The sequence below is a fragment of the Sinohyriopsis cumingii genome, chromosome 4, assembly GCF_028554795.1.
Source record: "Sinohyriopsis cumingii isolate HCF-2022 chromosome 4, ASM2855479v2, whole genome shotgun sequence".
Taxonomy (NCBI): Eukaryota; Metazoa; Mollusca; class Bivalvia; order Unionida; family Unionidae; genus Sinohyriopsis; species Sinohyriopsis cumingii.
In genome coordinates, this window is record NC_142964.1 from 55,758,077 (window position 1) to 55,784,758 (window position 26,682).

Genomic DNA, 26,682 nt, shown 5'->3' on the forward strand with positions numbered 1-26,682 from the left:
TTTAGGGTTTATAGCTGGCTGTGTGGGTCTACGGTGTTTACAGTTGGCTGTGTGTGGATCTATAGTGTTTATAGCTGGCTGTGTGGGTCTACAGTGTTTACAGTTGCCTGTGTGTGGGTCTATAGTGTTTATAGCTGGCTGTGTGGGTCTACGGTGTTTACAGTTGCCTGTGTGTGGGTCTATAGTGTTTATAGCTGGCTGCATGGGTCTACAGTGTTTACTGCTGCCTGTGTGTGGATCTATAGTGTTTATAGCTGGCTGTGTGGGTCTACGGTGTTTACAGTTGGCTGTGTGTGGATCTGTAGTGTTTATAGCTGGCTGTGTGGGTCTACGGTGTTTACAGTTGCCTGTGTGTGGGTCTATAGTGTTTATAGCTGGCTGTGTGGGTCTACGGTGTCCACAGTTGCCTGTGTGTGGGTCTACTTGAGGAAATATGGTACATCACTTGAGCACTTGTCAACAGATATACCAATTATGTAGATATACATACACTTTGTTTCTTCTCAGAAAGAAGTTTGCTCATTTATCACAGCAAGAAGTCAAAGTCATATAAATGCTTGAAAATCAAAAAGAATACGCTACATACTAAACAGCAAAACAAGGAATACAAAAACATTCATCAACAGTGCATAATTAAAAAACACATAAAGAGTGCAGTTTCATACAACGGGTAACACAATAGCTTTATGCTAGTTAATCTGTACATTCTATTTAATGCATTCCAGACACTACTGCAAGAGCATCCACAGGAGTTTTACCTATTTTGAAAGTTTGGCAACCACTCGTGTTAAAGCCCTATTTTCTTCTTTAAGTTTAGAATTTTCTGCTTTTAATTTTTCCATTTGCTGTAAATAAATGCATCAATTTACATGAACAATATTGATGTACTGCTATAATCGAGGGAAATGAAAACAAAACAATTTCACTGTACTATTACTTTCTGGATAGTCATTTTGTTTTATAAATCTTTTTTATTTAGTTTTTTCTTTCAGAATAAATGATGCCAGGCTTTAAAATGTCAACTCTTAATTAACAGAAACAGTTCTGTTACTTTCCTTTCTTAAAACAGGAATTCTGTGCAACAGAAACATATCAAATGTCATGAAATTCCAAGTCCTTAAATAAATATGACTGAAAAATCAAATCTGCTATGAAGTTTGTGATAAGATAAATAAGGTTTAAAAACTCTATGTCGCAAATTCAATGTAATGCTTTGCAAATTTATTTTCTGGCTTAAACATGACACATATCTGGAATCATACTGAAAATATTTTGTTTACAGCTGAATAGATATCAACTTTCCATAGCAACATGTAAATATATCATCACTTCTTTGATGCAGAGCATGGGGTAACCAAAGTGACTGACACCATGACAATCATCTGACTCCACTAAACTGGAATATAAAGTACTTTTATACATTTCACCTGCTTGTATTCATGAGCTTGCCAAAAACGGATAAGTATTTCTTATGGTATCCTAAAAAATTCATCTATTTTAAGCTTTCTGCATAATAAAATGTGCCCATGGAAATACTCTGAAGTGACTAAGAACAAATAAACTGACACAAGATGCAAAAAAGTTAGTCCCCATTTAAAAATTGGGCTTGTAACAGATCAGGGAAATTTGATATTTATAAAACAAACTGTGGCGTTAATTGTACTCCTGAAATTACATAACTGGACTGTGAAATACTGCTTTATAAGCCATAATGAAATTCTAAACAGCATTGGTCTCATGGCAACTTAAATGAAAAAGGTATGGTTACGCTACAAGTCAGAAAGAAGGAAAATCTTTGGCGTGTATCACAAAAACAGCTTGTCTGAATACAACAATGATGATCAGTACCATTTCACTCTCCTTTTTCTATCAAACCTTCTTCTGAAACATCCTATTTCATTGACAAACTGCTATTTTCACATGACACTGAATCAGTATAGTACCAGTTGTAACTTTAAAACCATCATAATACCAGCAAGTCCATAGCTGAGAGTGAGCTGCAATAGTACCTTGCACAGTGTCAGATTTGTAATGCAAAGGTCAAGGTATAAGACCTGTGTGTGTACTTGGAAATGGCACTTGGCTCCATTGTCAGAACATAGCCAAAATTAGGTGCTAAATGTGCCAATAAAAACCAAGCAGCCAAAGATGAGAAAAGCACAGCACCTTCATTGGCAGTTTAAATGTGAAGTCATAATGCTTCATTTCTGCAGTTTCACATAGGACAGTTTCACTGTGTTCATTGGAGGCATTTCACTGTGTTCATTGGAGGCATTTCACTGAGTTCATTGGAGGCATTTCACTGTGTTCATTGGAGGCATTTCACTGTGTTCATTGGAGGCATTTCACTGAGTTCATTGGAGGCATTTCACTGAGTTCATTGGAGGCATTTCACTGTGTTCATTGGAGGCATTTCACTGTGTTCATTGGAGGCATTTCACTGTGTTCAATGGAGGCATTTCACTGTGTTCATTGGAGGCATTTCACTGTGTTCATTGGAGGCCATTCACTGAGTTCATTGGAGGCATTTCACTGTGTTCATTGGAGGCCATTCACTAAGTTCATTGGAGGCCATTCACTGAGTTCATTGGAGGCATTTCACTGTGTTCATTGGAGGCCATTCACTAAGTTCATTGGAGGCCATTCACTGAGTTCATTGGAGGCATTTCACTGTGTTCATTGGAGGCATTTCACTGAGTTCATTGGAGGCATTTCACTGTGTTCATTGGAGGCATTTCACTGTGTTCATTGGAGGCATTTCAGTGAGTTCATTGGAGGCATTTCACTGAGTTCATTGGAGGCATTTCACTGTGTTCATTGGAGGCATTTCACTGTGTTCATTGGAGGCATTTCACTGTGTTCAATGGAGGCATTTCACTGTGTTCATTGGAGGCATTTCACTGTGTTCATTGGAGGCCATTCACTGAGTTCATTGGAGGCATTTCACTGTGTTCATTGGAGGCCATTCACTAAGTTCATTGGAGGCCATTCACTGAGTTCATTGGAGGCATTTCACTGTGTTCATTGGAGGCCATTCACTAAGTTCATTGGAGGCCATTCACTGAGTTCATTGGAGGCATTTCACTGTGTTCATTGGAGGCATTTCACTGTGTTCAATGGAGGCATTTCACTGTGTTCATTGGAGGCATTTCACTGTGTTCATTGCAGGCCATTCACTGAGTTCATTGGAGGCATTTCACTGTGTTCAATGGAGGCCATTCACTGAGTTCATTGGAGGCATTTCACTGTGTTCATTGGAGGCATTTCACTGTGTTCAATGGAGGCATTTCACTGTGTTCATTGGAGGCATTTCACTGTGTTCATTGGAGGCCATTCACTGAGTTCATTGGAGGCATTTCACTGAGTTCATTGGAGGCCATTCACTGAGTTCATTGGAGGCATTTCACTGAGTTCATTGGAGGCATTTCACTGTGTTCATTGGAGGCCATTCACTGAGTTCATTGGAGGCCATTCACTGAGTTCATTGGAGGCATTTCACTGAGTTCATTGGAGGCATTTCACTGAGTTCATTGGAGGCATTTCACTGAGTTCATTGGAGGCATTTCACTGTGTTCATTGGAGGCCATTCACTGAGTTCATTGGAGGCATTTCACTGTGTTCATTGGAGGCCATTCACTGAGTTCATTGGAGGCATTTCACTGTGTTCATTGGAGGCATTTCACTGTGTTCAATGGAGGCATTTCACTGTGTTCATTGGAGGCATTTCACTGTGTTCATTGGAGGCCATTCACTGAGTTCATTGGAGGCATTTCACTGAGTTCATTGGAGGCCATTCACTGAGTTCATTGGAGGCATTTCACTGAGTTCATTGGAGGCATTTCACTGTGTTCATTGGAGGCCATTCACTGAGTTCATTGGAGGCATTTCACTGTGTTCATTGGAGGCATTTCACTGAGTTCATTGGAGGCATTTCACTGAGTTCATTGGAGGCATTTCACTGAGTTCATTGGAGGCATTTCACTGTGTTCATTGGAGGCATTTCACTGAGTTCATTGGAGGCATTTCACTGTGTTCATTGGAGGCATTTCACTGTGTTCAATGGAGGCATTTCACTGTGTTCATTGGAGGCATTTCACTGTGTTCATTGGAGGCCATTCACTGAGTTCATTGGAGGCATTTCACTGAGTTCATTGGAGGCCATTCACTGAGTTCATTGGAGGCATTTCACTGAGTTCATTGGAGGCATTTCACTGTGTTCATTGGAGGCCATTCACTGAGTTCATTGGAGGCATTTCACTGTGTTCATTGGAGGCATTTCACTGAGTTCATTGGAGGCATTTCACTGTGTTCATTGGAGGCATTTCACTGTGTTCATTGGAGGCATTTCACTGTGTTCATTGGAGGCATTTCACTGTGTTCATTGGAGGCATTTCACTGTGTTCATTGGAGGCCATTCACTGAGTTTACTGGAGGCATTTCACTGTGTTCATTGGAGGCCATTCACTAAGTTCATTGGAGGCATTTCACTGTGTTCATTGGAGGCATTTCAATGCTAACATTTAAGCGAAGCTCACTACTCTTTATCCAATATAACAAAACTCAATACATAGAAATAACAACACAACCTATTAATAACGACATTGGCTACCACCTGTATTTTCATGATGGATTGAGGAGAAAAATATAAAGCAAAGAAAAAAGTTCCACAGTACAATGTCTCATTAACAGACGCATACCAATCCAAGCAGCCAATAAAAAACATGACCTTAAAATTATGTTAATACCTCAGCAGTTTTACATTTCTAAAAACCAAACTGTCATCAGTGATAGATATCATAGTCGTAACACTGCTTAAATAAAAACAATCATTTGGATAAACAAATAGCCTCTTATTCTTTTATAAATAAAAAAACTGGAAGCACTGACAAACTTTCTGCTTTAAAAGAATTTCAAATATAAACATAGCTGCCCAAATAAAACACACTTTTCACATCTGTGATACCAGCAGAATATGGGTACGCTTTACACCTTGCATATTTTTTTTTTCAGTCTGGTATATGCACATATGACACTGCACAATGTCCAAATCTAGCCAAAATGGAAAAGAGTGGAAAGAAGAGTTAGCAAAATCCTATATTTCACTGAATTTTAAAGTACATATTAGGTAAATTTAGTAATTATAGTTTCTGCATATATATATGCACATTTAAGAAGATACTAAAGGCATAAAGGATAAAATATGGTATGCAAATAATCTATTAAGAACATTATTCAACATAGTGCAGTGACATTTACAGTTACAATTAAGGAAACCAAGAAAACATGAAAGCTGTTCTACTAATAAAAGTCATTATGACAATAATCAATACCAAAATAATGATACAATGTACCAAATATCATAATGGTATGTCATATCACATCACACAGTGATACAGCGCACCAAATCACACAATGATACAGTGTGCCAAATCCCATAATAATGATGTGTTGTATCACTGTTGTGATACAGTGCACCATATCACACAATAATAAAGTTTACTAAATCCCATAATGAAGGTATGTTGTATCACATCACACAATGATAGTGCACCATATCACACAATAATAAAGTTTACTAAATCCCATAATGATACAGTGCACCATATCATACCAATATCACAAAACCAACTTTTACAGAACCGTATCACCAGAAAGAACTTAAGACAGTCAAAGAAATTTACCAAGATTCCTGTTGTAAAATTATATAAGACATGCATAACTGTAATCTCACCTTAAGTTCTTCTTCCATCTCTGACAATTTTCTTTCTAATGCTCTTTTTTCCTGTGAAATAAAGATACCCTCATAATGAAACTCTATTTCAAGAAGATGAATGGATTCCAATCTAATTCTCACTGTATTAAATTAGTGATTATTACAATTGCTAAATCTGGAATAAACAAGTTACTGTGTCTCAAGAGGCAGAGAAAATGTTTGTTATTCACCTTTGATTAATACAAAATAGTGCCATCATATATAAATAAGATAAAGACGCAGAAAATGTTTAAAACTCCAATTCTTGACTAAAGTTACTGTTCATCTATGCCCAATGTATCAAACATCTTTCATTAAACAAATCACATAACCTGGATTCCTGTCGCTACAGTAATACTACACCAGAGATGCCAACCCCTGTTGATGTCAAATAGGAATACCTTCATATCACTAATACTAGACAGACTGATGCCAACCCAAACTGATGTCAAATAGGAATGTCTTCTGTCATTAATCCTAGACAGACTGATGCCAACCCAAGCTAATGTCAAATAGGAATGTCTTCTGTCATTAATACTAGATAGACTGATGCCAGCCCAAACCGATGTCAAATAGGAATGTCTTCTGTCATTAATGCTGGGTAGACTGATGCCAACCCAAACCAATGTCAAATAGAAATGTCTTCTGTCATTAATCCAAATCATACCGAAGCCAACCCAAACTAATGTCAAATTGGAATGTCTTCTGTCATTAATGACAGACTGATGCCAACCCAAACCGATGTCAATTGGAATGTCTTGTCATTAATGCTGGGTAGACTGATGCCAACCCGAACTGATGTCAAACAGGAATGTCTTCTGTCATGAATGCTAGGTAGACTGATGCCAACCTGAACTGATGTCAAATAGGAATGTCTTCTGTCATTAATGCTAGATAGACTGATGACAACCCAAACCGATGTCAAATAGGAATGTCTTCTGTCATGAATGCTAGGTAGAACGATGCCAATCTGAACCAATGTCAGATAGAAATGTCTTCTGTCATGAATGCTAGGTAGAATGATGCCAACCCGAACTGATGTCAAATAGGAATGTCTTCTGTCATGAATGCTGGGTAGACTGATGCCAATCTGAACTGATGTCAGAGAGAAATGTCTTCTGTCATTAATGTTGGGTAGACTGATGCCAACTCGAACTGATGTCAAATAGGAATGTCTTGTCATTAATACTGGGTAGTCTGATGCCAACTTGAACTAATGTCAAATAGGAATGTCTTCTGTCATTAATGCTATGTAGACTGATGCCAATCCAAACTGATATCAAACAGGAATGTCTTCTGTCATTAATCTTAGACTGATGCCAACCCGAACCAATGTCAAATAGGAACATCTTGTTATTAATTCTAGATAGACTCATGCCAATCTGAACTGATGTCAAATAGGAATGTCTTCTGTCATTAATGCTGGGTAGACTGATGCCAACCCGAACTGATGTCAAATAGGAATGTCTTCTGTCATTAATACTAGACAGACTGATGCCAAGCCAAACTGATGTCAAATAGGAATGTCTTCTGTCATTAATGCTAAGTAGACTGATGCCAACCCAAACTGATGTCAAATTGGAATGTCTTCTGTCGTTAATCCTAGATATACTGATGCCAACCCAAACCGATGTCAAATAGGAATGTCTTGCTATTAATTCTAGACAGATTGATGCAAATCTGAACCGATGTCAAACTGGAATGTTTTTTGTCACTGATTGGCAATGACAACTAATACTAGATCTGAAATGCCAACCCCTAATGATGTCAAATAGGAATGTCTTTTGTCAATGACTGGCAATAACAACTAATACTATATCTGATATGCCAACCCCTAATGATGTCAAATAGGAATGTCTTCCTATTACTATTCCAACCTCTACTGATGTTAAGTGTGTCATCCCATCACCAATTATGCCAGCCACTCCTCCCCCCATGCCAAATAGGAATGTCATCCAGTAACTAACAACAGATTAGAGATGTCAACCCCTACTGATGTCGCTCAGGTATTCCTTCCTGTCTCTAATATAAGATTATAGGTGTCTACTGGTGGCAAACAGGAATGTATTCTTCTTACTATCATATATACTCTATTATAATTCCCCCCACTCCTTATTAGGGTTACAAATAGGAATGTATTCTTCTTACTATCATATATACTCTATTATAAATCTATTTGACTGTAAGTTGACTCCCCCCACTCCTTATTAGGGCTACAAACAGGAATGTATTCTTCTTACTATCATATATACTCTATTATAAGTCGATCTGACTGTAAGTTGACTCCCCCCACTCCTTATTAGGGCTACAAATAGGAATGCCTTCCTTTAATACTAGAGCAATATTAATCCCCACTGATGTCAAATAGGAATGTCTTGCTGCCATTAAAACTACATCAGAGATGCCAAGTGATGTCAAAAGGATTTCCTTCCTGTCACTAATAGAGTGATGTCAAATAGGAATGATAACTTAAAAAGATAGGAATCTTAACATAAAATATAAATAAATCATGCTACATATTTTTTTTTATCTAAGTACACATTTTAAACATTAAACATCACTGATTCAAAGTAGTTTTTTGTGGCTGAATTGTGCTCCATACTTACCACTATGTGACATGCTCAAATCTGTCAAAAAAACAATACAACAGTACTGTATTCATCCAATCTCAATGCTTTGCATGTTTTGGAATTTCTGTAACACCTGTTGTATTTTGTTTTAAGGACTTACCTCTCTGGCCATTTATTCCAACATTTTTAAACTTTTCAAGGTGAATGTGGACTTCAATCTTATCATTTGTGAAATCGTACAGAAGCTTTTAAAACCAACAAAAACAAAAACAGTATTTAAGTTGCCATTTTATTTGACCAGACCTGACAGATATTACTGTAATGGTATAACTGGAACTTTAAAAAAGGGACCAATTAGAATGGCCAACATTTCTGCTAGATAATCCGTATCAATTCAAGAGGCTGATGTAAATTTTATTGTTACTCGTACAGTTTGGAAAAATAGTGCTGTTAGCGCTCCATTAATCAACACCCAGGATTTTTTTCAAGTTCAAGGATATGGAGCAAAAGATATTTTCTAATTTCCATAAAGGATAAATACCGACTTCTAAACATCATCAATAATGCTACTACTGAATGTAGTCACACATACTAAATGAGGGACATAATCTTTCAAGTGGACAATAATCATCAATAATGCTACTACTGAATGTAGTCACACGTACTAAATGAGGGACATACTCTTTCAAGGGGACAATATGAATTTTGATGGCAAGGACAACAAAGAATCTGTAAGTCTTAATCAGTCTGGCAAATTTGTACAACTAAAGATGCAGTAAACCCTACACAAAATTGAAATGTCAGAAACCTGGAAAAGCACATTTTAGAACCTGTGCTTCTTTTTTTCCCAACTTACCCTCCTATCATTTGTGTCTGCCGTTATCCTGGTCTGTTCATTTCTCTTCATTATCCTGTCTAGTTCCTTTTTAGCTTCTCCTAACTCCTTCTTGCACTGTTCTAACTCTCGACATAGCTTTTCATTTCCTAATTTCTCTTCTTCATAAAGCTGAAAAAACTGGAATGCATTATAAAATCTGGATGAAAGAAATTATATGTCAGCCCACATTCAATCCAGTCATGTCATAAAAATGTGACTCAAGTTCCCGTTTTCTGACGTGACTCAAGTTCCCGTTTTCTGACGATTCTTAACCCATTTTAAACACAATAAAAATCAACGCAAAAAGTAAAATTGTATGCCTACACATTCCTCAGTAAACAGAGAAACTAAACCAAATTTTAATTACTTGCCAATGCAAAAAGTAAAATTGTATGCCTACACATTCCTCAGTAAACAGAGAAACTAAACCAAATTTTAATTACTTGCCAATGCAAAAAGTAAAATTGTATGCCTACACATTCCTCAGTAAACAGAGAAACTAAACCAAATTTTAATTACTTGCCAATGCAAAAACGTGTGTTTTTACTACATACTTGGAAATTTAAAACCATCTCATTTTAAATCTCTCTCCACAAGTGGGTAGAACAATAAATTGGTATTCACAATACTAAATCAGGCACTGGGAGGATCAAACCTGTCGATCAACTGATTATTGCACATAAATCTTTCCTGTTCATTGCCACCTGTTTCTAACTATGAACATTTATCTCTAATTATACTTACAATGTGTTCTATAAGGATGTAAAAGTGAAGACTTAAATTTTATTACATGTTGTTTGTCAATAAATGATCTTTTTGCAGCTCTAATACGTCTGTAGTCCAACATAGAGATGTAAATTAGTGGGCACTTTCTCCTTCAATTAATATATTCTCTGGACTGCTGGTCAGTAACATGTACAGCCAAACTGCAAACTCCTGAGTCTGGATCATTGTGGGAAATTCTCCTAAGTGTTTAAAATGAATTAAATCCCTTGGTAACTATACATCTTTCACTTAATGTTGTACATCAAACTTGTCTGAATAGGATGGAGTCAATTTCAGTATTAGTAATTTTAACAATACTCCACAAATGATATAACGTCATGACGATACTGGCTATCACTCATAAGACATTACTTTTCTTGAAATTTATGAATTTACTGCACAGATTTTTTTAGTCCAATTTCATCATTCTTAGATCCTAATGAAAATGAGTATTGTGCTGGGAGTAGAGGAAGGAGGAAGAGGGAATGAAATAATAACATATCAGAATATTACTGACTGGAAGTTTCTATGGTTATGCTACAGGTCGGGGGGTGGGGGGATCTTCAGTGATTTACCATGATTTTCCAGTTTCTTCCTCCACCAGCTATACTGGCCACCATGTATAGCCTATCTTGCACTGAGAAATGACATTAAACCCAAAACAACAAAGAACAAATAACCAATGAAAATTTACGATACTAGAATGTGTCTGGGTTGCTCTGACTGTTAAAAGGTGACTTCTCCAAGTTGAATCCTTGATCATTTTTGTACAGTAAATTATCAAGGGACAGTAAAGATGGCAATGTGTTGCAAAAAAGCCCCATATTTTTTATGAAAGCTTGTACTGTGTCCTGACTATAAGTAAATGCCAAGAAATCATCAAGAGGTTTGATTTTATCACCTGTTTTATTTAGCAAGCTTCTGCTGATGAAAAATCCTTTGTGCTTTAACAAAGCTCTAAGCAAGTGAATCTTAATGAACTAAGGAATATCAGACAATTGGAAGCTGAATATAACAAGCCAATAAAGGATACGACTCAGCCAGTGTAATTACTTGCATATTGAGGCTTTGGGAAATGATGACAATAGGTCATTTTCTAGGCAACTGATACCAAATTGTGAGTGCTAAATGAAAAGTTAGATTTTCTCAAATGTGCAGCAATTGACATGAAACTATCCATAATGGGATGGACGGCAAAAGATGTTCTGTGGAATAAAGTCAAAATACCTCTACATGAAGTTTTGCATACATATGAACATTTTGTCAAAAGAAAGATGTCATAGTCAGCACTGAGTCAATAAGTACTCTGCCTTCCAGGCAATGATTCAAATGACCAATCACACAATCATATTACACTGAGTCAATAAGTACTCTGCCTTCCAGGCAATGATTCAAATGACCAGTCACACAATCATATTACACAGACTCTGAAAGAGCTTTATACTGAATACAAACATGAAAATTACTTTACAACAATTTAATCTCATGAGAATCAATTGCCTGAAATTAATAAGAAATTCAATGAAAATGCTTCCAACTATAATGAGCTAATAAGTAGGAATTTCATAGTCAACAATGAAAGAATAGGTATGATTCTCTGAAAGTGAGAATAGACCCATAAATCTGACAAGAGGACCCCCAAAGCCCGCATTAATGTTTAATGAGAGAAAAAACCCAGCTGTCCAGAGATGCAACTCTATATGTTTAGCAACACACCCAAGTACGAATTTCTGTAAATGGGGCAATGTATTTTCTTTTAAAGGTTTGATATTTCATTTCCATTTGGCTTATTATCTTTGTAACAAAGTGACTCTAAGAATCCAAGGGACCATCCCCTAAGATAAACTTAAAGTGAAAAAAGGGAGGCAGACCCCAACACAGATTAGTCAATCAACTAGAAAGCAAACCTATGTTGTATTGAAAGTGTATCCTTAAAACATTTACCCTGCAAACAGTGTATTCCCAGATTTCTATTAAAACACTGACCCTGCAAACAGTGTATTCCCAGATTTCTATTAAAACACTAACCCTGCAAACTGTGTATTCCCAGATTTCTAATAAAACATTTTCCCTGCAAACAGTGTATTCCCAGATTTCTATTAAAACACTGACCCTGCAAACAGTGTATTCCCAGATTTCTATTAAAACACTAACCCTGCAAACTGTGTATTACCAGATTTCTAATAAAACTCTGACCCTGCAAACTGTGTATTCCCAGATTTCTATTAAAACACTGACCCTGCAAACAGTGTATTCCCAGATTTCTATTAAAACATTTTCCCTGCAAACAGTGTATTCCCAGATTTCTATTAAAACATTGACCCTGCAAACTGTGTATTCCCAGATTTCAATTAAAACACTGACCCTGCAAACAGTGTATTCCCAGATTTCTATTAAAACACTGACCCTGCAAACAGTGTATTCCCAGATTTCTATTAAAACACTGACCCTGCAAACTGTGTATTCCCAGATTTCTATTAAAACATTGACTCTGCAAGCAGTGTATTCCCAGATTTCTATTAAAACATTGACCCTGCAAACTGTGTATTCCCAGATTTCTATTAAAACACTGACCCTGCAAACAATGTATTCAGATTTATATTAAACACTGACCCTGCAAACACTGTACCCAGATTTCTATTAAAACATTGACCCTGCAAACTGTGTATTCCCAGACTTCTATTAAAACACTGACCCTGCAAGCAGTGTATTCCCAGATTTCTATTAAAACATTGACCCTGCAAACAGTGTATTCCCAGATTTCTATTAAAACACTGACCCTGCAAGCAGTGGGAATGACCCTGCAAACAGTGTACTCCCAGATTTTATCTTAAATAAAGCATCAGGAGATCTGAATAGATAATGTTTTAAGGAAAACAAAGAGAATAAACAATGTAACAATGGATCATGGTCTACAGTGTTTGCAGCCTGAATGCATGCAGTATGCAAACAAACATGTTTCTTACTTTTTTATAGTCTACTTCCAGGGAAGGTGTGGACTTGGAATACCCTGCATACGAACTAGGTCGTGAATATCGGCCGAGGCTCTGAAACAAAAATGTGAAGGAAGAACGTATTTAAAATTATCTTCTGAAATAGGATTAAAGATTTCTAAGATCTGTAAGGTTAAGCAGTCGATTAAAGATTTCTAAGATCTGTAAGGTTAAGCAGTTGACTGAACTTGCAGGCAGAGTTGCCAGCTTGTATCTTCATGCTTACATATACACATTTTCTTGGCATTTACACAACTATTATGCAATGTTCTTTCAAAAATTTCTCTTATCTGTATATATATATATATATATATATATATATATATATACACATACACACACACACACACACACAGATAGATAGATAGATATGTGTGTGTGTGTGATTTGGATTTTTAACATAGCTTTAAAAAATTTTTAGTCATATCGCTATGATGTCTGCAATGTGGCAGTTTATAGTGATGTCTAGCATTGTGGCATCATGCTGCAAATGTAGCATGATGTCCCACCCAGTCACCTTATTCTGACACCAGGCTGACCAGTCCTAACACTAACCTCTTAATGCTGAGCACCAAGCAAGGCAGCTGTTAGTACAATTTTTATAAGTTTTTGGTATGACTCAGTCAGGGATCGAACCCACGACCTCCCACATCCGAGGATGCTCTAACCACTAGGCCACTGTAGCTGTTATATATATAATAATATCTCCCACATAAAATAAAAATTTACTGGATACCAGTCCAACCGACATCAGCAGAGGATCTTAATATATCCGACATAAAATAAAATTTACTGGATACCAGTCCAACCAACATCAGTAGAGGATCTTAACATAGCCGACATAAAATAAAATTTACTTGACAGCAACCTAAATGACATCAACAGAGGATCTTAATATATCCAACAAAATAAAATTTACTTGACACCAATCTAACCGACATCAGAAGAGGACTATAACATGAAGGCCATATGAATCATTAAAAAGGAAAATGGTTTTGCAACAGCATTAGTATACTGGTCATAGAGTTAAGAGAATCTTCTCCAGGGACTGACGCTCTACTGGTCACAGAGTTAAGAGAATCTCATCAAGGGACTGAGGCTCTAATGGTCATAGAGTTAAGAGAATCTCATCGAGGGACTGAGGCTCTACTGGTCATAGAGTTAAGAGAATCTCATTGAGGGACTGAGGCTCTACTGGAAAGAGTTAAGAGAATCTCATCGAGGGACTGAGGCTCTACTGGTCATAGAGTTAAGAGAATCTCATCGAGGGACCAAGGCTCTACTGGTCATAGAGTTAAGAGAATCTCATCGAGGGAGTGAGGCTCTACTGGTCATAGAGTTAAGAGAATCTCATCGAGGGACTGAGGCTCTACTGGTCATAGAGCTATGAGAATCTCATTGAGGGACTGAGGTTCTACTGGTCAAAAAGAATAAGCATGAATCCATGACAAGTTTTCTTGTCCTTTTGTTCTTTTTAACAGCTTTGTGCTGAAACCATCCCTGGCTTTGTTGAGAAACTCCAATATACCATTTTTGGTACATAAAATATTTTCTTTCCAATCTGCATTGTTTCCGTTATTATTATATCATTTTTATGAGAAGAAGAAGACAATGAGGTTGGCTATAATAATTCTTATTTAACATTTTCATCTGCAGCCATGATTAGACATAATAAGAGGTCTTTGAGTGAAAACTGTGATGGCTATGTTTTGAAATTATATTGGCACCATTTGTACTGAGGACCAACAAGGCATCCTAAAAATCCTCAAGTGAAAATTCCACGCTGATATGACCATCTATATATGATAACACAGCTTTCAAGATGGCCACCATGGCAGATATAATAGACGTCAGAATGGAACTATTTTCATTCAAGATCAGCTAGATTTCAAGATAAATGATTTTGTAAAAGTTTCATGGTAATCCAACAAGTAGTTTTTGAGGAACAGTGATAGCATCTACTAATGGATGATTGGTCATCATATATGCTCTTTAGGTGTATTACCAGTGGAGCTAAATATGATAAATAAATAATGACAGCATTTTCTTTACCTACCAGAACAAGAGGTCTTTTGGATAAGACATGCATAAGGCCACTACTAACAGTGAGATTAAACTACTCTAGCAATAATAATGATGGCAGCTTTCATGTTAGATTCAAATGTCTCAAATATAATTTCTCACTGGCTCTTGCTAAGAATCAACAGGTCAATGTTCGGTTCCTAATTTTGTATACATGGTTATATTGGGAGTAAGTTTATATATGAAGTTAATGACCCTTTTGTTCTAATGGCATATTTATTGCTGCAGCTAAACTGGGAACTAGCTTGATGTTTATAATAACAGCCTTCATGACCCAAAGTGTTACTTGCCTTTTTTGTATGTTTACCTCATGGATTTTAGATTTATGTGGAGAATATATAGGAAGCAGAGTGTGAGTCATACACAGACAATACACACACAAATGTACATAGATCTCACACAGCTGCTGAAAACACTGATTCTCTGAACATAAAGATGCCACCTGCTCACGTTGCATGCATGGTATTTACTACAGTTATGAGATATCAATGAATTTACATACATGCTTTGTCACTCACCCCTTAAAAAAGACTGACTCTGTTAAAGCAACCTATATTATAGTTTGTACAGTAAAATATTTCAAGTGATGAAGACCCAAATTTCTGTTCAAATATCCAGAGTTCTTACAGGTCTCAATCTAAGTGAGAAAGCTTGCCAGTAGCGTCTTGCGGGCTGGTGATTCTTCCTGAGGTTTTCCAGGGTTCACATGAACAACATGAGGAACATCTAAAGATGCAAACCCTTACCCCCCTGCCCCGATCATTGATGAATAAACACTGTGCACATCATGATAATGTATGGGAAACAAAATCTCATTGTTACTAGAGCTGCTTCCTTTAACACACTCCTCTCTCTCCCCGGCATGTATACATCTTGTTAATGAAGGGAGAAAAAAAAAATGTTCCCTAAAAGTCACTGTAAATGCAATTTTTGTGTATATGACCTCTGACCCTACCACAGGAATCAGGAAAGAAGGCCCAAACTATACTATGTTATGAACCCCTATACCCCCCCCACCCTAACCATGAGTACTGTGAAAGCCCACCATAGTTTTAATAGTCCTCTATGCATGCACTATAATTTACATAGTCCTGAAAAGTACATGTACCCACTGATTATGGAGGTTATTGACCAGTGGGTTTCAATGACTTGGACTTTGGTCAATGTATGTGGTCTTGAACTTCATAATCCAGAAACCATTATTTTCTTACTAGACTTATCATGGCCTCTTACTGCCAGTTGCTAGAATCACTAGGTATTTGTATCCAAGCCATCTAGAACAAAAATATATTCATTAATCACCATTTTTGTTTGAGCAGCTGTGACCATGACTGTTGACCTTAATAAGCAACAGGCCTCTTCAATATCTAAAATGCAAGCGACAAAAAAAATTTGTTATGGTACATAGTCAAAAATTAAAGTAAATAAGGAAAAATAACTTTTCTTTTTTAAGTTAGTGATGTTGACCATAGATCTTTTGACTCCAAATTGAGACATTTCTTCCTTAACTGAGGTGCAAACTATCGACAAAATCTGGCCTAGGTATGTGATGTGTAACTCGTATTAAACTATTTATTGTACATGAAGAAAATCTCTATCAAAATAGGTAAGTGAATATTCTTCACAGATATGTTTCAATTTGGAGAAGCAAGTTTCAGAGTTTGTCATTAACTTAACGTTCCTGAATTGGTACTCAAGGGTGAGAATTGTTTCTATTACTTGAAATGAAATCATGGCATCAACAGTTTACTAACTGAACAATACCAACAAAAAATCAAGTTTTGATTTAGACAGTTGTTTCACAAAATAAAAGTTCCTAGCTTTTGAAAAACGGAATCTTGTTTGGTTGTAAATAAATAATAACAAAAAACAGTGACATAATGTTTCTTGGTACATGTGATGGTTGTTGAAACAAGTTGGAATATAATTTTAACAATCTTACGTAGGTTGAAGATTCTGAAAATAAAGGTTATTTATACTGAAAAGTGAACTATCAATCTTTATATTTTCCACTGGAAAAAGGGCAGTATTGAGAATTATTCCCAACACAATTATAACACAAGTATTCGCCATGAAACAGCCCAGTTGAGCCCCACCTTTACGGTTTTCTTGATAACCAACTGGGACGGCATCACCACTTATAGAGCAGTCTGTATTTTTGGATTCCAATGTACCTGATAACTCAAGGAGAGGAGTACTGCACAGATGCCATTTAACTTCTTCAGTCACAATGACCTTGACCTTGAACCTTTTAACCCTAAAATAGATAGGGTTCTTCCTTGTCTCAAAATGCAAGGCATGCACAAAGTTTGGTAACTGCTGATGATAAGAACTGAATCTTGTTTGGTTGTGAATAAATAATAACAAAAAACAGTGACATAATGTTTCTTGAAGGAAAGAGAAGTGAACAGACAGACAAGAAGACAAATGGGGTGACAATATATAATTCGGTCAAAAGGTGGCATACAAAAAACAAAACAAGCTCAAGCATCCCGATAATAGCAGATGATATTCAGCCCATTTTATCTGGTTGATGTTCACCCTGACATTTCTCCTTTATGCGACCACCAAATATGGCCATTTTGAACAAGGCACACTGAAGCAAAATCAGATTATAAATATAAAAAGTAACAGAAAGCCTGATCTGCATTCTGTGTATGTATGTATGTATGTATGTATGTATGTATGTATGTGTGTGTGTGTGTGTATGTATGTATGTGTGTGTGTGTGTGCATGCGTGTGTGTATGTATGTATGTGTGTGTGTGTGTGTGTGTGTGTGTGTGTGTGTGTGTGTGTGTGTGTGTGTGTGTGTGTGTGTGTGTGTATGTATGTATGTATGTATGTATGTATGTATGTTTTGCAATAGAATCTTGCGAATCAGTTATTTCAACTTCCAAACACCATATAAACTCAATGGTTATATCTGGCAGCATACCATAAATATGGCTGCTGATGACATATTCGGGAACTATCTATATTTAATCTAAAACAGGCAGTTTTGACATGTGAAGCCTTATAGGCTCATTTCATATTTACTCAGATGGGAAGTCTGCCTCACTCAAAGAAGTGTACACCAAATATATTACACCATAACACTTACTTTCTTTAAATTATGAAGCAAAACAAGAGTCCCTAGAATGGACTGATGTTCCACTGGCTAAAAGGAATTTTCTGGAATCCAAGATAAGACTGTTTCTTCTTTCTAATTACTGAGTGCTGAAACCTTCTCCAATTTTCTTAAGTGATAAGATTTCTTAGATTGCTACCAGTGCCAAACTGTATGTAAGATTGGCACCATTTTCATTTGGGATAAATAAGACCTCATTGTAAGTATTTTGGTGAACAGTGTAGTGAAAGCAAAATTTTCAAGATGTCCACTCTGGTTAATAATGATGGACAATGAACAACAGACCATCCCGTAAGTTCTTCTGGTCTATGACCAGGAGAGCAAAAAAAGAAGTTTCATTTACTTCCTTCCTAATATTCACTAAGTGACTAGTTTTTACTTATTAAGGATTGAATAAGCATGCACCTTTGACCAATGGAGCTAGAGTATTGTAACTGTTCTTCCTGGTCAACAGAATGTTTAATACCTCAATAACAGATCTGAACATAAAGTTACTGTAATAATAACCTCATAAACATTCAAGAGAATGAACAAGAGTTCTAATAAGATAACACAGCTGGACTATACAACAGCAATCACAAAAACCAACCCCCACAAAAAAAACTGATGCTTGTATGACAGCAATAGCTTAATCTGTACATTCTAGTACTGTCATTGAGTCAGGAGTTGCTGTTTTTCATAGTAGTGATCAAAGCACTGAATCATACAATCATAATTTGAAAGACAACAGGTTTAAGTACCATAATGGAGATGGAATAACAAAGTATGAACATCAGTGGAATGGTGAGCTCTGTAATTCACAGTGTCTGTTTCTTATGTTATGATTCTATTGCATTACTGATTTGATTATTATGGATTTAAAATCATGTAACACTGATAAAAGCTTCCAAGTTTTCAGCAGGGTGTTGTTTAGAGTTTGTACTGTAATTACACAAGGAATGTTTCAACACATGCAACATGGGAGTAATGTTTTATCAGGTCTCTGCTGTAACAAGAGCTGATTAGGTAATGAAAAGCTTCTTTCATAAATCGGACCCAGATGTGGTTATCGCGGAGATTTGTAGACCAAATTTTTTATATATATCCAAGACAACTTACAACCATGATTTTTTGTTTTAAATGTGAAATTTTTGCAGAGTTGTTGACAGTCCAAAGTATCTTTACAAGAATGAAAAGAAAAACTAAATCTCTGCCCTCTTGTTAAACCTGAAACAAGCAAAAACCAGAGCCAAAATCTACTATGACTGCAGGTTTTAATAAAGTAGGAAAGCCTTCAGATAATTTGTAGTGGATATGTAAAACTAGATTTAGTACATGTATATCAAAATGCATTTTTAACTGTGAAATTTTTGCAGAGCTGTTGAAATCTAAAGTATCTTTACATCCAAGAATAAAAAGAAAAATTCAATAAAGTAAAACTTCAAAATTAAAGACACTGATCCCATGAATGACTATCTTACCTCTAACTTAAAACATTCTCATGTCTGCCCTCTTGGAAAAAAATGAAACTAGCAAATTCTCATGTCTGCCCTCTTGGAAAAAAATGAAACTAGCAAAACTGGAGCCAAAACCTGTACTATGACTGCAGGTTTTCTTCTTTAAATAAACTAGGAAAGCCTTCACAAATTAGATAATTTTTAGTATATATGTAAAACATTATTTAGTATATAGATATATAAAAAAGATTCTACTTTTTTTAAAGTCATGAAATCACATTTCTTAAGTAATTTTAATGAAATATAACAAAATGATTTTCTCCATTTGTCTGACCATGAAATCACTCAAAATCTTGTTTATTAAACCCAGCTTCGTAAAAAGTATCTCTCTGTACTCATAACATGCTCAGAAGACAAAATGGAACATTTTTCATGAAACCAAAGATTATTTATTTAAGATTGTATTATATATCTATGTTTATATTTGTCCAAAACAGTGTCAGTGACAAGACAATGAGATTAAAAGATATCATTTTATAAGCTTCTCAGTGTGTTCAGTTTCAATGTTCTCTATGAACTATTTCCATTTTCTGCAAGTGTTTAATCAAACCAGAACTAGAATGTGCTAATTCATTCATCAAGGCCGTGGTCAACAACTTCTCATCCCAGCTAAACTGGAAAAAATGGCATAAACAGTCACTAACATGTTTGGGAAGAAAATACTGTAGGTTCTATTAAAGAATGAATTACCCTGCAGCCAGAAGTGGTGAGAGAAACTAATTTAAGTGCAAAACTTGACCAAGGTTTACAGTTTGAATACATACAGGCAGACAGAGGAAGGCTGGATAGGTTTACAGTTTGAATACATACAGGCAGACAGAGAAAGGCTGGATAGGTTTACAGTTTGAATACATACAGGCAGACAGAGAAAGGCTGGATAGGTTTACAGTTTGAATATATACAGGCAGACAGAGAAAGGCTGGATAGGTTTACAGTTTGAATACATACAGGCAGACAGAGAAAGGCTGGATAGGTTTACAGTTTGAATATATACAGGCAGACAGAGGAAGGCTGGATAGGTTTACAGTTTGAATATATACAGGCAGACAGAGGAAGGTTGGTCAGCATTACAGTTTGAATACATACAGGCAGACAGAGAAAGGCTGGATAGGTTTACAGTTTGAATACATACAGGCAGACAGAGAAAGGCTGGATAGGTTTACAGTTTGAATACATACAGGCAGACAGAGAAAGGCTGGATAGGTTTACAGTTTGAATATATACAGGCAGACAGAGGAAGGCTGGATAGGTTTACAGTTTGAATATATACAGGCAGACAAAGGAAGGTTGGTCAGCATTACAGTTTGAATACATACAGGTAGACAGAGAAAGGCTGGATAGGTTTACAGTTTGAATACATACAGGCAGACAGAGAAAGGCTGGATAGGTTTACAGTTTGAATACATACAGGCAGACAGAGGAAGGCTGGATAGGTTTACAGTTTGAATACATACAGGCAGACAGAGAAAGGCTGGATAGGTTTACAGTTTGAATATATACAGGCAGACAGAGAAAGGCTGGATAGGTTTACAGTTTGAATACATACAGGCAGACAGAGAAAGGCTGGATAGGTTTACAGTTTGAATATATACAGGCAGACAGAGAAAGGCTGGTCAGCATTACAGTTTGAATACATACAGGCAGACAGAGAAAGGCTGGATAGGTTTACAGTTTGAATACATACAGGCAGACAGAGGAAGGTTGGTCAGCATTGCAGTTTGAATACATACAGGCAGACAGAGAAAGGCTGGATAGGTTTACAGTTTGAATACATACAGGCAGACAGAGGAAGGCTGGATAGGTTTACAGTTTGAATACATACAGGCAGACAGAGAAAGGCTGGATAGGTTTACAGTTTGAATATATACAGGCAGACAGAGAAAGGCTGGATAGGTTTACAGTTTGAATATATACAGGCAGACAGAGGAAGGCTGGATAGGTTTACAGTTTGAATATATACAGGCAGACAGAGGAAGGTTGGTCAGCATTACAGTTTGAATACATACAGGCAGACAGAGAAAGGCTGGATAGGTTTACAGTTTGAATACATACAGGCAGACAGAGAAAGGCTGGATAGGTTTACAGTTTGAATATATACAGGCAGACAGAGAAAGGCTGGATAGGTTTACAGTTTGAATACATACAGGCAGACAGAGAAAGGCTGGATAGGTTTACAGTTTGAATATATACAGGCAGACAGAGAAAGGCTGGTCAGCATTACAGTTTGAATACATACAGGCAGACAGAGAAAGGCTGGATAGGTTTACAGTTTGAATATATACAGGCAGACAGAGAAAGGCTGGTCAGCATTACAGTTTGAATACATACAGGCAGACAGAGAAAGGCTGGATAGGTTTACAGTTTGAATACATACAGGCAGACAGAGGAAGGCTGGATAGGTTTACAGTTTGAATACATACAGGCAGACAGAGAAAGGCTGGATAGGTTTACAGTTTGAATATATACAGGCAGACAGAGAAAGGCTGGATAGGTTTACAGTTTGAATACATACAGGCAGACAGAGGAAGGCTGGATAGGTTTACAGTTTGAATATATACAGGCAGACAGAGGAAGGTTGGTCAGCATTACAGTTTGAATACATACAGGCAGACAGAGAAAGGCTGGATAGGTTTACAGTTTGAATACATACAGGCAGACAGAGGAAGGTTGGTCAGCATTGCAGTTTGAATACATACATGTTTGACAGGAACACTATATGCTCATTGCAGGCATAAAAACTCTGCATGATCAAACAGCATCAGCACTATATCTACCATTTATATCTGGATAGCTAGACAGTAGCCTTCCAAAAAGGGCTAGTAAGTCAGAATTCAGATTCTAAGACATCCTGGGAATATCACTTAAGCTAATAATAGTGATAAACCAATGCCCCCTCCACCTTTCATCTGATGACTCACCCATTACTGGGAATGTCATACGTTAACAGGCCTAACTTTAAAGTCTTTGGAATGAGAGTAAACACATAATGCTATTATCTTAATAACATTACCAACTATACAATTTGCTGTTAAATGTAACTGTTAGGGTCTAAGGGAACTTTCAAAGAAGGAGTAAACACAAAGCTACATGTTTTACCTTTATAATATTACCAACTATACCATTTACTGTTAAATTGTACTCTCAAAGTCAAGAGGTCCTTTGAAACTTTCAATGAATGTAAGTAGTAATTTTTTAAATTTTGTTTTAAAAATTAAATTATTCCAGACACAGGTAGAAATGCCAGTGCTGGGGCATTGGTGTCACCTCTTTACAAAGTTTGGACAAAAGTATCAATAAATAAATAAATCAATAAATAAATAAATAAATCAAGATCAATATTCAGAGAAGGAGAGTGCTATGTGGTTCAATTTGAAAATATAATCATTACCCATACTGATAACCATTGCAGAGGTTTAGCTGGTTTGAATAGGAGAGAAGAAATGAAAAGGTTAGAACAAACCGTTTCTGGTACAGGGTCACGGCAATACTACATGATGTCCTTGCATGATATACTGACCAGAACTTTTCTTAGAGACAACTTACATGATGTCCTTGCATGATATACTGACCAAAACTTTTCCTAGAAACAAGTTACTCTACGGAAGCACATTTATGTAAGTCATCCACTTCTTCAGAAATGTTTCTCCTTCAAAATGCTTAAAAGTATTGTATTTTTCTACTAAATAAAAGTTGTTTTAAACTTGTTTAAAATGTGATATACGATGAAGGGTATTAGAATGCATACACTTATAAAGGTGCATACCCTTACTTATACATGTATCACTTGTGTGTGTATCAGGATAAAACTGAAAACGTTATCTGCTTCTTTCCTAATGTAAATACAAAAACAAAACCTTTTCTTTTGATAAATTATAATTCTGTACTTAAGTACACTCAGTATTTATCAGTAACCCAAAGAAAATCCAAAACCTCTGAACTATATTCCATTCCCACCAAAAGATGGCATATGGATCCAGGAGAATATGCCCACAAAAAACTATTTACTCTCTATAATACCAATTTTAAATACAAATGTATTGGTAGCAATAATTCTGCGTAGAATCTTTCTCTGAAACACCTTACTTGTGGCCACATTGTTAACTGAAATGTAAGAGAGAGAAAATTTGTTGCCAATCCTCATCTTCTATTTGATCAATTTCTTTTTTCCACTTGCCTCTTAGGGTAGGAATTTCCCATTCTTTCTTTCAGTTTCTTGTAAATACTTTTGCAACCATTTTTGTCTACCACAATGTAAAGTATTTTAGAGATGAGTTTTACTGTTTCTCAAATTCCAACTTTTGTCTGATATTAAGTTTCTGCTCTTATTAAGCCTTGGCATACAAGACTATTTTGTTATGTGTTTAGACTCTTACAAGATGTAACAAGAAAAAAAATTGAAGACAACAAGCTTTGTAAAATTTAACAAATAATTTATTTCCCTAGAAAAACAAGGCAAAAATGAGAAAAAGAACTTAGGGTTTTACAAATTAAATCCCAAAATAATCCAAGAATTAAAAAATAAAAGTCCATGTAATAAAAAGTCCTAATGAAATTGAGTTCGAATCCTGATGAAATCCAAAATGGAAGGCGATAATGTATGCTGTGATCACTGTCATACTGATGTGTCAACAGTTCTTTGTTGAATCACAGAAAATAATATTCCAGTTTTTGAATCCTGTACAAATTTCGATAACTGTCTTTGTCCAAGAATTAGAGTACTAGTATTTCAAGGGAAAACAATTTTGAAATCCAAATAAGTTGAAGAAAATAAAATAATTAGCCCAAAACTGGTCACAACATAAAATACTTTAACTACTCAAGTGTTAAGGCAAGAATGACAATTCTTTCTCAAAACATTAGTAATAAATCTAACTACAATGCAAAACAGATTCCCGGATGCAGGTCAAGAAATTCATCCTTCTGGGAAAACCAGAAGTTTGTAACAATAAACACATGTTATTTGTCATGTACTCCAAGTATGGCATTGATTCCACCTTATGAATCTTACTCTGAGAAAGAATATATAAAAAATTTAAAAAGTTGTTTACTACAACTCTTACTGGTTCTGAATCAAGGTCATTGTCTGTGTTTCCATTTTGTTGAGTGGTTATAAGTCATTGTCTCTTTCCATTTTGTTGATGTGGTTATAAGTCGTAGACTCTGTTTCCATTTTGCTGAGTGGTTATAAGTCAATGTCTGTTTCCATTTTGTTGATGTCATTATAAGTCGTAGTCTGTGTTTCCATTTTCCTGCTCAGTTCTAGCAAATTTTGTACAGTTTGGGAATCTTTTTCTAATTCCCTAATTTTCTCTAATAACTGTGTTTCTTTTTTAAAATTCCCTTTTTCTCTTGTATGTAGCATAAGAAATAGCATGAATAGGACTTACTTGTATGTAGCATAAGAAATAGCATGAATAGGACTTACTTGTATGTAGCATAAGAAATAGCATGAATAGGACTTACTTGTATGTAGCAAACGAAATAGCATGAACAGGACTTACTTGTATGTAGCATAAGAAATAGCATGAATAGGACTTACTTGTGGTCATCTCCCCACCACAAACACCTAGACTGATTCATATTATGCTACTTTAAATTGGGTTCAAGGAAGTTATTTGCAATACACAGATAAAAAAATACTGGTGTTTATCCAAAGATTGACTATTAAAGCTCTCTAAACCAGTAATCATACATATTTTATCCCCCCCCCACCCCCTCATGGTTTTGAGAGAGGTGGACATCCTAATGTTCATTTATAGTAATGATTACATTCCACCCCCACCCCCGTGGGTTCGGGGATGTAGAATAGGAATGATGAATCCCTTCTGGATGATGTGAGAGGCAACTAACGGCAGCAGGAAGCAGTTGTGGGGTCCCAGCAGTCCTTAGCATGCCTGACTTGTGACTGATGCAGTGCACATTCGAATCCTACAATTGTATTAGCTTTGGCCAACTACTGTGGTGTATCCTTGGGCAAGGTATTTTACTTTGGTTGCCCCGGCACTAAATAACCTACTTGTGTTGCTGTGTCATAACACACCAAACCAATAATTAGATTGCTAAGTAAGTGAATGGAAAGAGATTAATTCTGTTTTTTTACTGCAAGCTACACATTATCTAAGCTTATGGTATGCCAGATTAATCTGACATGTATGGGGTGGAGCCTTATAGACCTGCCAAAATTAACCTCCCCATAATTTACTGGCTCAGGTGTTTACCATATGTATCCTGATAAAAAGTAGTGGTCTGACAACAAACTAATGTAGAAAATGCTCATCTTATCTTCTCTTTCTTTCTTTTCATGTACCGTATATACTTGCTTAAATGATAAATCCTACTGCAAACTGCACAGACACAGAACTGCAGTTGTATAATGCGAAAGTAGATCTGGGTCTATGTAGTTTGTTAGGGATAATCAGTGAAACAAACAATACAGACCATGATCTGCAGGTGCATATGCTACAGCAGATCAGGATCTTTGTTGTTTGCAGTGTGACTCGACTTATAAGTGAGTATATATGGTATTCAGCACTAACACCCAAGAGAAATGCTTTGGACTGGGCAAAATGCAAAGTGCGATATAGGACCTCCTGACCAGGCCTATCGAACATGCAATCATCCACACACAAGAAGAAGACAACCCTAACAGAACTGTCCCGTCAGAATTCCTTGCCATAGTGAAGCAAAAAAGATATATAATCTGCTATGGAATTAAAGTCTTTGCATAAATCCACATTTGTTTGTACCCTGGACCAATTTCAATAATAAAAATCTTAAATGTGATAAAAAACATACACAAAATATAGCCATTTAATTCATTAATTTAAAATTTCTAACCTGATGTGACCATGGACACACACAAGAAGAAGACAACCCTAACAGAACTGTCCCGTCAGAATTCCTTGCCATAGTGAAGCAAACACGATATATAATCTGCTATGGAATTAAAGTCTTTGCATAAATCCACATTTGTTTGTACCCTGGACCAATTTCAATAAAAAAATCTTTAATGTGATAAA

The 26,682-nt window shown here is 36.2% G+C and overlaps 1 protein-coding gene across 12 annotated transcripts in view; it reads right to left on the reverse strand.

Moving 5' to 3' along the window:
* LOC149801204 (protein phosphatase 1 regulatory subunit 12A-like) overlaps nucleotides 1-26,682 on the reverse strand; it is a 264,345-nt gene that overhangs the window by 29,704 nt on the left and 207,959 nt on the right. For 11 of the 12 annotated variants that reach the window (XM_089955260.1, XM_089955259.1, XM_089955257.1 and 8 more), the window contains 3 exons: nucleotides 12,931-13,011; nucleotides 9,179-9,328; nucleotides 5,732-5,782 (listed from right to left, as the gene is read on the reverse strand). In XM_089955260.1, the coding sequence (XP_089811386.1) occupies nucleotides 5,732-5,782; nucleotides 9,179-9,328; nucleotides 12,931-13,011 (282 nt within the window). Of the gene's footprint in view, nucleotides 1-758; nucleotides 846-5,731; nucleotides 5,783-9,178; nucleotides 9,329-12,930; nucleotides 13,012-26,682 lie in introns of all 12 variants that reach the window. The other variant, XM_089955249.1, reaches the window with a different exon arrangement.